At 37.3% G+C, this 12341-nt stretch overlaps 1 protein-coding gene across 1 annotated transcript in view; it reads left to right on the top strand.

Moving 5' to 3' along the window:
* The window catches only part of fancm (FA complementation group M), a 40876-nt gene that overhangs the window by 20946 nt on the left and 7589 nt on the right, over positions 1–12341 (top strand). Inside the window, exons 5-13 of the mRNA XM_053335144.1 lie at positions 1963–2094; positions 2550–2682; positions 2875–2967; positions 3115–3219; positions 4326–4501; positions 5292–5498; positions 5658–5898; positions 5987–6135; positions 6851–7012. Of these exons, the coding sequence (XP_053191119.1) occupies positions 1963–2094; positions 2550–2682; positions 2875–2967; positions 3115–3219; positions 4326–4501; positions 5292–5498; positions 5658–5898; positions 5987–6135; positions 6851–7012 (1398 nt within the window). The remainder of the gene's footprint in view (positions 1–1962; positions 2095–2549; positions 2683–2874; positions 2968–3114; positions 3220–4325; positions 4502–5291; positions 5499–5657; positions 5899–5986; positions 6136–6850; positions 7013–12341) is intronic.

Consider the following 12341-nt stretch of genomic DNA (forward strand, 5'->3'; position numbering starts at 1 on the left):
ATAATTAATAGTCATTTTCTGGACACTATAACTACTTGCAAATTTAATGGTAAAATAGTCACATCTGGACTAAAATGTTGGATTGACGGAACTTGAATCCAAGCTGATGGTTTGTCTAAAATTGAAATTATTCAATTATCTGAGAAATGGGATGAACATGTTTTTGGCATTAAACCTCCATAAAAGTGTTTTGTCCAAAGCCATCTTAATATTATTTCAATTCTGTTCATCGTTTTTCAGATTATGTAATTCATCACTCTGATAAAGAGGCTGTGAAAGATAGATAGATAGATAGATAACGGGGTTGTTATTGTAACCTGGCAGTGTGAAGTGCATGTGCTCGTTACGCAGCTCAAGGCTATTAACTGATGTCAATGTCAAAAACAATTCAGCTGCAATCATGTACAGCTCATTTGAATGCATATACAGTAGATGTGTTTTTAGCTGCTGGCTAGTAAGTAACACATTGTAAAGGTATCATCAAATAATTATTAATCACAGCCTTTGTTTCTTCCTGTATCTATTTGGATATATTTAGTATTAGTTTCTTTTAAACTAAAACTCCCCATTTGGTCAAATCATCTTTTGCTGCCCCATATTCTAAATACTTCAGCTGTACCTTTTTATGTCTATAAACTTTTAAAATCTCACTTCATGGCAAACTGTTGAACACAAAACAAAAAAATTTGCAATATTTTTGAATTATGATAATACATCATTTCAGTAAAGCAGGCTTTGTTAAAAGTTATTCAACAGGCTTTTCTTCAATTCTGAGAAAATCAGTTTTGGAAATCAGTGGTCTGTTTGAATAAGTGATCTGGTTACAGGTTTGAACCATATCATATGTGATAAAGCACAATCCTAACCAGATGGGCTGGCCTCCTTACACGCGCATGTAAGAACACATCGAGATAGGTGATATAGCTGTTGATGTTTGCTGAAAGGTCAGGGGATTTAAGGGTTGTTATTTAACCCTTTGCTTTTGTCTTCATAAACTCTGAATACTTGCATTTCCAGCATCCTGAGTTTGAGCAGGGCGAGAGGCACCTTTCACTTCAAAAAGGAAAGCATGGTATATCCTTTATTTCTGTTCAAATTCATTACTGTTATTCCAGTAAAACTGTCAGTGTTGTTATATGATATATAATATGAGTCACCGTTATTGGCTTCAAGGGGATGGAATAGTGACTCTGAGAAACTATTTTCTCAAATAATCAATTTATTTCTATGTACAACTTTGATTCATTCCTCTGAAAGAAAAATATCTTTCAGAGTTTAACATTTTGTTAAACTATACTCTAAATGTAGTAGTGCCTATATTATTATTTAACTAAACAAAATGATGTACATCATCAGATTTGTGTGAATGTAGGCTGATGTCATGCAACCTTCTTTTTACATTGTACTACAATTAAGCTTTATTTCCACTCCATGACATAAACACCATTTGCAGAGCAACACAACTTGTGCTTGTCATCTTTTACAAAATCTTTGTTTTTCTCTTATTAGCAAATTATTGCAAAGGGCGACCCACTTCCTCTTTCAGAGCAAGCTTTCTTTTATTCTGGTCTGTTTCTTGAGCAGCCATTCCACATAGCTGAAATTGAAATTGTAATGTCCCATTACTTGCAGTTGTGAGGATGAATAGATTTTGTTAAAATTGTCTGTTTGACAAATTTTTTCTATCTCTCCTCCCATTATTCAGAAATGAGGACAGGAAGAAGAAAAAATAGGGTTATTATGTGTCTCTGTGTGTGAAGTAAGACTCCTTTTCAGCCTATGTAAGCCTGTTTACCAGTAGAAGTAACATCTATGTAAGTGGTCACAAAGTGCATGTGTGTGAATGTGTGGATGCACTTTCCAGCTTTGTCCCAGCAGGGAATAGCAAATGCATCACCCCTCCACACAGGAAATGGCCTTTTATTGATGACCTATATATCTGTTTGTTACTCTTCCTGCCAGGTGCTGGATAAATTCATGTCTCGTCTGGTCCAGAACCGGGTGATGGCACACAAAGACCTGCGGACTCTCACCAAATACCAGCTCATCCTCGCCCGGGATCAGTTTCGCAAGAACCCGCCAACAAACCTCAAGGCACGGACTCTGCAGGAATCATTGTGTGCTGTTGTGTGATATACTGTAGTCAATACTGTTTTCTGTTTTCATATGATCACCTCCCTGATTTACTGGCATGCCTTAGATGTGCCCATTCTAGACTGTAGTTAATAAATATGAATGGATTTTCTGGCCAGGTTTAGATAGCATGTCTGTCTAATGAAGCATTACAGTATTTATATTTAGGGAGAGTACATTAAATGAGACTACAATTTAAATACAACGATTCATTAGGTTAAATATATTACATTTTAATTGCAAATGACAGTTATTGATTAACATAAATTAAATACAGGATAAAATATGTTATTGGATCCACTCATAAAGCTCATAACTTAAATTTGTTATTTTTAAATTATTGTTTAAACATTTTTAATCAATTTCTTACTAGTTGTCTCATAATGGTCTTATGGACTCACATGCTCTCTCTACAGGGGCCTCAGCAGGGAATGCTGGAGGGTGACTTTGCTCTTTGCATCAGCCTGTACCACGGCTATGAGCTGCTCATGCAGATGGGGCTCCGATCGCTCTTCTTTTATATCCAGGGAATCATGGACGGGTCCAAAGGTCAGTCACCCCACCTCCAGGTTTTAAGGTTATATATCTGCACAAACAGCTGGGATGAAGAAGAGGATGTTTCTTCTTCACATATCTCATCTTATCTCAAACACTTTAATAACCCACATCCTTAATCCTTTATAGTTGATTTGTAAAACACATGCCTGATGTGAAGTCTCTCTCTCCTTTTTTCTGGTTCAGAGATGACCAGGGCCAGAAATGAGCTGCACAGGACTCCCACCTTCATGGACCTTTACCATGAGATGGAGACAATGTTTGTGAAACCATCTGCTGGTACCTGAGCACTCATTCATATCATATCATGTTTGGATTCTATTTCTCCCCAACTCAGAGAAAATGCCACAGTTTACAAGCAAATATAGCAGATAATACATTTACAGCCTATGTTTAAATAACCTCCTCTATGATCAATACTTCTAGGTCCAGATGAGCCATTCATTTACAGTCACCCCAAACTGAAAAAACTGGAGGAGGTGGTGCTGCAGCACTTCAGACTGTGGGCTGACAGCTCAGCAGACAATAACGGTAATTTACTTATCATAGTGGTGATATGTTGTGACTCATATACTGAGTTCAAGCTGAAATCTGCAATTCTTCTGATGTTCCAACTAGATCAAAGAGACATCATGTAGCAAGGCATAAAAAGATGTTTCATTTTGTTGCTATGGAGATTTACCTTGGGTAAGGTTTCTCTGAAGGATCCTATGCTTGTAGCTTATATACACTATATTGCCAAAAGTATTCACTCATGCATCCAAATAATTGAAATAAAGTGTTCCAATTACTTCCATCGCCACTTCCATCAAGCACCAAGGCATGCAGACTGTTTCTACAAACATTCGTGAAAGAATGGGTCGCTCTCAAGAGCTCAGTGAATTCCAGCGTGGTACTTTGATAGGATGCTGCCTGTGCAACAAGTCCAGTCGTGAAATTTTCTCGCTCCTAAGTATTCCACAGTCAACTGTCAGTGGTATTATAACAAAGTGGAAGCGGTTGGGAACGACAGCAACTCAGCCACGAAGTGGTAGGCCACGTAAAATGATGGACCGGGGTCAGCGGATGCTGAGGCGCATAGTGCACAGAGGTCACCAACTTTCTGCAGAGTCAATCTCTACAGGCCTCCAAACTTCATGTGGCCTTCAGATTAGGTCAAGAACAGTGTGTAGAGAGCTTCATAGAATGGGTTTCCATGGCCGAGCAGCTGCATCCAAGCCATACATCACCAAGTGCAATGCAAAGCGTCGGATGCAGTGGTGTAAAGCACGCCGCCACTGGCCTCTAGAGCAGTGGAGACGCGTTCTCTGGAGCGACGAATCACACTTCACCATCTGGCGATCTGAGTCTGGGTTTGCCAGCTGCAAAGGGTGGACCGACGTCATATTAAACCCTATGGATTGAGAATGGGATGTCACTTAAGTTCATATGCGAGTCAAGGCAGGTGAGCCAATACTTTTGGCAATATAGTGTATATCAATATATGTAAAATTAGAGAGGATCACAGAACAAAGCATTCAAGCAACTGAATCAAACAAGCATACTGTGTGTTGAAGCACTGTGAAAAAATTGGCTTGTGGTTACTGAACGACTTTTTATTGTCTTATTTGTGTCTCGTCTCTCATATTTATTTCCAGGTTCTCATCCTCAGGAAGTAAGCACCCGTGTGATGATCTTTTCGTCATTCCGTGAGAGTGTACAGGAGATCGCAGCCATGTTGAATTGCCATGCTCCGCTGATAAGGGTCATGACGTTTATGGGGCAAGCCTCAGGAAAGGGAGTCAAAGGTTTTACCCAAAAGGAACAACTTGAGGTAGACACTATGTTCCCTTTTGTAGACATATTTACTAAAGAGATATCAAAACAAATACTTTAGTTCATATTTTTCCTTTTTGGACAAAAAAAGTCAATCATCTGGAAATCATCTGTACCACAGATATTGCCCAACAATAAACTTATAGATTATTTCCTGCTTCAATCAAACACATAATTTATCTGAAGAAAGTTGAGTTCAAAGTCTTAAAAGCCTAGAAAACAGTAACAGTGGGAAATAACCGCGTTGTCAGTGATAGGAGGATATCAAATAAAAAGAAAAAGAGGACATTAAAATTTCAACAACAACTGTCACAATACTTTTTAGAGAGAAAGATTTGTATCATTTGGAAATTCAGATATCATTTAAAACTTTTCTTATTTTCTCCTTTTTGGGGCCACGTTCAATTTTCAAGTTGACAGGTCTCATTTAAATCTCATATAGTGGTGCTACAGGAGTGTACTGTGCAAAACAAACAAAACAAATATCTGTAATGCTTCATTGATTTTATTTCTGGTTTCCTAGCATTATAATTTATCTCTGCAGACTGTCTGTGCAATTTCCTCTAAATAAATAATGCTTGTATGGTATTTACATGTACATTTGGGTTGCTGTAGACATTTTATTAACTATAAATAGACCAGATGTAACTACTGATGTATGTACATACTGTAACACCAACTGTATACATCTAGGCAGACACATGAGATTAGGAAGACAACATAAAAGGGATAGATTTAAATGCTTCTGCTATTTATAGCTTCAGGTCTACGGTTCTCTTCTGTTTTAGGTAGTGCACAAGTTCCGACAAGGAGGCTTCAACACACTGGTGTCGACCTGTGTCGGGGAGGAGGGGCTGGATATCGGAGAGGTGGACCTCATTGTTTGCTTCGATGCACAGAAGAATCCCATCCGCCTGGTGCAGCGAATGGGACGTACGGGACGTAAACGGCAGGGACGCATCGTCATCATCTTGGCTGAGGGACGTGAGGAGAGGGTGAGTGTTTCCTACTCGCATCTAAAAACAACTGACCTTCAGCTAAAAAGTTTGACGCATTATGCATTTCATTACTCAGTGTTCAACAAGCTCAGAGTTGGTTAGCCAACATCTCGGATAAACTACCTAAAGCACAAATTTAACTCTTGTTTCTCTCAGACTTACAACCAGAGCCAGAGCAACAAGCGCAGTATTTACAAGTCAATCATTGGCAAGAAAAATGGGTTCCACATGTACCCCAACAGTCCCCATATGCTGCCCGAGGGGGTGAACCCCACCCTGCATAAGATGCACATTACCTGTGGCCAGTTTGACCACCAGGAGAGCAGCAGGCGGTCTACCAAGGGTAGACGATCACACTCTGAGGGTCGGGCCTCCCTCATCCATCCTCAAAATCTGAGTAAGACATCTTACAAACAAAATTCCAGTTTTCTTAATTGGGAAAACTGGACGTGGGTCACTGAGTATGTGTATGTATATTTCTGTAGTTCGGCAGGGCGGTGCAATGTGCAATGGTTTTCTGAGCAGCACAGAGTATTCACTGTGGGCGTCCAGCATGAGGCTGGAGGAAGATGAAGCTCATCCAACCTTGAAGCAGTCACACTTCATGTCCCTGCCCAGTGATCCGCCACCTCAGGTTTGTCTCTTCTTTTTCTTCTTTTTATTGTCTCTTTTTTCTTTCTCTCTTTTTTTCTTGTTTGAGAAATATAGAAAACAATGTACATTAAATAAAGAGGAAGCTGTGTGAACCCATTTAGAGGCTAGCATACACACCCATGCCATGTAACCCACATGTATGTTTTTTTAATTATTATCCTATAACAATTAAATAATACATTAAAAATAAAATATGCTTTTTGTCCATAGTTTACATAAACAATATGTTTGCAGTGTACATGGCAAAATAATATGAAGGGATGTCTGGCCTAGATTTGATTTTACATCTTGCTGCCATCTTGGACATTACTGGACAGATTTGCTGTGAAATGTCCCTCTCTTTAACATCTTCTTATGAAACAGATGTTTTCAAATTAATATTAGGAAACATATTATCAGTAAATAAATTACAAACCTTAACAACTTGAAGAAAAAACTCACTGCTAATTTTGATATTTTGAATGGATATCTGTGGATTTTGAGATTGGTTAGAGCCATTAATGGTTCTGCATCTTCATGCAAGGTGGCAGCTGTCACAACTGTAGTGATTTCAGGTGGCTACATTTTAAACCCAAGGTTGGAAAGTTACGTGTAAAAAAGATGTGCAAGGACCCTTCTACCTTCCCCTTTGTGTGTCCTTGTATATAATGTGACTATTTTATATTTTTATGACATCATTTCATGTTATGAAGGAGGACGTTTCCAAAAGTGGAACGCCATCCAGAGAGCTGTCACTGTGGGAATGGAGACACTGGCAGCACAAAGCACTTCCAACCCATGTTGTTGATCACTCCCTCCGCTGCCAGCACTTCGTGAAGGTGATGGGGCTGATAGATGCCATGAGAGAGGAAAATGAGGTGAGAACAAGTCCTGCTTTGTTCATAAAAAGTGAACTTGAATGTGTTTATAGCTTATTAAATCAATCGCTTTACCATCGAAGCAGCTCGGATTCAAAGTAGTCACCAATTAATCAGAGGTTTGGTTTTGCAGAATGACTTCAAACGTCATTCTTGCCTTGTTTTTCGTAAAAGAGAGAAAGTAGTAATATTTATGCCAGGGAACACCAAACTTTCTAAACCAGGCTGGAAGGAGTCAGCTGAGTTGCATGTGAATATATGATCGCGATCTGTGTTGAGTCACCACATTCATTGTTTAGACCTGGAAGGCAAATTCCTGGCATGATAAACAAGCTCCATGGCGTAATTGTGGTTTTAGCAAAATAAAATAAATAAAACAACAACAAAAACCATTGATACTGCTTTTCTTTTTTTCCTTCTCTTTCTCAAATTAGATGTTTTAAACACACAGAAAATGCTTCTATTTAAAAAAAAAAAAAAAAAGTCTTAATACGTAACACTGAAAAAGTTATTTAAGCTTGTTGCATGAATGATAATTTCCTGTGCTCCTGTATCCTATCGTGTGATCAGCTTTTTATAGAGAGACTATTTGTTCTCTCCCAAGCTGCTGTAAGTGCAAAAAAAAAAAATCAGCTTTCTTTCTTTCTTCATATGTTTTTTTGTGACCTAGTAGCAGCTAGGTTGTGGTCTTTGCTGCTGATTGATAGTAATCTTGTTTTGGTGGTTGGTTGAATGGATCAGTTATATCACCGACGTCATCAGATTTACTAGAACTAGTCACACAACAGTTAGATTGAAGCAACAGAACCTCTCTATCCGGGAAGACTTTCAAAAGGATTATGTTTACATACACAAAAACCACACTGTATTGTTTGGTGTGGCATGATAAGCAATGTCAGACGGGTAATCTAACTACTTTCTGATCTTGTGTCCATTTAGCCATTCTCTAATCACCTCCACATATCTCACACACCATCGACGAGTCCATATGCTCCAGACTCATCTCACCATCTGCTATTTCACAAGGTTGTGCCAGCGATAAGACCCCTGAATTTGGTCAAATCCTTGAAATTGGGTCGGAGATTATGGTAAAACTGATCATTGGCTGAACAGAAAGTGTGGTCTTATTACCTTTTTTTCTCCACCGTGAGTCTTTACCATACTAGGAAAGGAGAGAATTAGCCCACCGGTAAAAACAAAACAGGTTTACAGGGCAAGATGGCAGCTAATGTCTGATGTGTCTCAAAAAAGAAGATTTCAATTCAAAACATATGGTTGTACAGAGATGTGGCATAGATACAGTAATAGCTTTTCATTTTCTGCAGGTGAAACTGTGTGTTAGCTTTATTTCATATACTGTAAATTATCCCATAATGCTTCACTCGAAAGCACTCAGTTTTGTTTTGTGTTTTTTTATACTAATAATTAATGTATAGAAATGTTTAATCTGGATCCACATCATGTTACCCGTAGATTGAACAGTTTGAACACATGCTTCAGGTTTTTTATTCTGTAGTTTGAGAGACAGAGTTTTGAATGTTTTTCATATCTCTCAATAATAAGAAATAATCTTAATCTTAAAACCTTGAATTTGTATCTGCACCAAAAACAAATCACTTTTTTATCCATAGCCCAATGTTCCACAAAAGTAAGTTAAAGAGATTCAAACTGAGAAATAGGGAATACATTGTGTGTTATTTATGCAACATATCCAGGAAAAGGCATTAATGCTTTCTTGATTAAATAAGCCAGTCTGTTTTTGTTTTGTGTATGTTTTTTTTTTTCAACACACAACATTTTTCACAAATCTTTCTCCCCCTGCAGCATATTGGGGTTTTCCTCTGATATAAGAGACACAATTCTCCAAAGTATTCAGTAAACATGCTCTGATAAACTTACATTCTGTTTAGTGGTGATGAATTTAATTTATTCTAGCCCACGCACAGTAGACATTTATGGTCTTGTCACAGACACGTTCACATTAACAGACCAGATCATATTCTGTGAGGGAGAGTTAGCCGAGGCTCGCCTAAATGTACAGAGGCCTTCTGACCTTGTCGCTGAAGAAACATCAGACGGGAACAAAAGGGAAAGAGAGGGGGAAAAAAGCATCAAAATGAAAGGCCAAACTTAACATTTCTTTCACACATCTTTCTAACACATATCCTCCTTGCCTTAATAGCCTAACACTGCAGAAGCCATTATTTTCCTTTTGAAGTCATTTTCTGTCTGGGTGAGTTCAAAAGCATTCTGTGTTTTGCCTTTTTCTCTTTATGATGGAGAGACACAGAGCAGGCAGGCAGACATGCTTCTCCAGTCATTATGTAACCATTCTCTGAACTGTTACATAAAGCCAGGAAGTTGGAATTAGGTCAGGCTGTACAGCGCACTGTGCTGAGGAGACAAGAGAGCGGGAGATCGAAAAACAGAGGCAAAAAAAGTAAAAAAGTAAAAATAAATGAAAAACAAATTAAAAAACAGTTTTAATAGAAAAGTATTTTGTATAGAATAGCTTAAATGTGATCGTGTTTGAGTTGTTTAAAGCCTGCAACATACTGCAAGATAGTTTCCATAGATCACATTTACCTGTTTGAATTTATTCACACTCTTTGCATTAATCTAAATAAAGACAAAGAAATAGATATATTACAAGACATGTTAAGCTTTGAAGTTTCTTACATATAATATATATATATATATATATATATATATATATATATATATATATATATATATATATATATATACTCCCTAAAATTCACTGATTCCAGCATATCAAATATGTTGGTTTAATGTTTTTCTATTTAATATATGATACAAAAAACTGAGTATCTTTGAGGTTTTTGACTGTTGGTTGAATAAAACATCTCTCTGTTTTTTAGATTTTATATACGTACAGTTTATTTAGAAAATGATCTGCAGATTAACCCACAATTGAAACAAGTTAGTTGTCGTCCTATTCTCAAGTTATCATATCAGGGCCTATAAATTGAAATTTACCTGCAAATCCTAGCGATTCGCAAGTGTTGCTAATGTTTTCTCTATTGCGTATAGTTTGCAGGTTTCATGCCTTTTGAATAAGTTCAGCTGGGGTGGTCAGTGGATCAGCGTCTAGCAATTTGAGGACAAAGAAAGTCCTGAAACGTGATTCTTACCCTGAGCCGCTGCATGTTTGAAAACAAAGTCATGGAGACTGATTAATACGGATGATGAATTCTTTGTGTGTGCTCATGAGCATCAAATTTGTATGATTATTATAGTGCAGTGAGATAATCAACAGAGTGGAGTTTCCACTTTGCTGTCCGAACAACACAAACCTTTGACCACTCCAGCGTCTGCAGCGCTCTGTCATCGTCATCAAGTTTATTTTGGTCCGCAGCATCTCTACATCCAGAGACTTAATCTGATCATTAATTAATTGCATGGTGGAGGTTAAGGTTAATCCTGTGTGAATCAAGTTCTTTTCTTTATTTTTCAGGATAGGGTGTCTAAACTCACTAGAGACAAGATATTAGAACATTTATTCAAAGGAGGAACATGAAAATGGATTCCCCTAACATCTGACTAAAACCTTGCTGGCATAAAAGCCTGTGTTCCATGTTTTCATCATTGTGATGTTGAAGGGCACGCTGTGGCCTCTGTGCAAAGTGGACAACTATGAGCAAAGCTTGTGTCTGAGGGATACAGGAGTATTAAGGATTTGTATAAGATGGATTACCCTTTTAAAAAATGTGATTTATTTCTCAGATTTGGGGTAATACTTTCACAATATTTCACAATACTAACTTGAGAGCATGTTATGTAGCTGGAGTAAATATTCCTCTCTCCTTCTTGTTTAAAGAAAACAATACAATTGCTACTAACTAATGCTAGATAACCAAATCTATGTTGTTAATGTTTTATGCTGTTAAAAATATGTTTACTTGAGTAATGATTATAAACACAGGTGTAAACAGGAATACAGTATATTTTTCAATCTTGATCATCTAAGGAAAACACAATCTTTTTTTTTCAAATTCAAAACACAAATTGATTAAAATGTATCTTTTTTATTTTTATATTTTTTGTGAAATATGCCACTAATGAACATGGTCAGAAAATACAGGTTTGGATTGTGGATGGTAACAAAAAATGTATTTTAAAACACATTAAACAGGTTAAAAGTAGTTTAAAGAGGCTTTTCAAAATTATTCTTCTGTTTAAAGGTGCAGTGAAGTGCAGTAAATCTGTAAACCACCTTCTTGATAACATGAAGATTTTGTCTGGCTCACATCTAGATTTAAATACACTTAAATTAAAGATAATTCTTCTTTTTTTTCTGCATGTAGCTAATGGATCACACTAAACAACAACATACACTTGTCCTCCATAAGAACATTGCTGCATCAGTATGGTGTCAGAAGTATGGTTAAGAAGTGGATGAGTACCATTACAAGTAGCTAACCTGCCATTTCCAGTAATGTTTGTCAGTTTTCTCTTTTCAAAATGTAATTGTTGTTGCAGTTCAATTTAGGATCCAAATGCAAACACAGGGCAGGAGACACAGGAATGGTTAAAGGGTAGTTTATTGCAGAATTAATTGTAGATATATCTGATGGCTTAGCTTGTTGTGTGTGTTTGAATATGACAAAGGGGGCCTGGGAATGGTGGAGCAGAGCGTTGTAATCTGCGTGGTAACCTGCATTGGTGAACGATCTGGCAGAGAGCTGGAGACATGAACCGTGGCTTTATACTGCTGTGGCTTGTAGAGTTGATTAGTAGATCAACAAAGGGAAGTTGAGGAAGGAGAAATATAGCTGACTTCCTAACAATTATAATAATAGCTGTTAAGTAAATATATTTTTCCATCTGGTTTTGTTGTTCGATGAAGGAAGTAATGATCTTAAAACAGTTCTGTAGTTCTGTTACTGTTTGTTTGTTTTTACATGGAAAAACCAATTGTTTGGATTGTGTTCAGGGACAGTTCAGACATATTTTTCAATATAAAGTCTCCCCTGCATTGAGAAGTGCTGAATACTAACGTGTTAATTACAGCTCCTGTGTTAGCTGTACAGAGTATGACGCCTGCAAGCTGTTAAGGGTTTTCCCATGATTTGTTTGTCTAACTAAAGCATTATGCAAGGTAGTCCAATGTGTGAAGAGGTATATGTTCTAGTGTTGCTCATTATCACTGAAGTCATATATAGTTATTTAAGACAATGAACTTGTCAATCCCTTGTGCTGCTTTGAGTGTCCAAGTGGAATGTTAGACATGGTTTAAAGTGAAGTGGCTCCTTACATTATATGTGCTTTTGATTGCAAACTTAATGTATAACAGAAATTGTATTAG

The sequence above is a fragment of the Scomber japonicus genome, chromosome 16 (assembly GCF_027409825.1).
Source record: "Scomber japonicus isolate fScoJap1 chromosome 16, fScoJap1.pri, whole genome shotgun sequence".
Taxonomy (NCBI): Eukaryota; Metazoa; Chordata; class Actinopteri; order Scombriformes; family Scombridae; genus Scomber; species Scomber japonicus.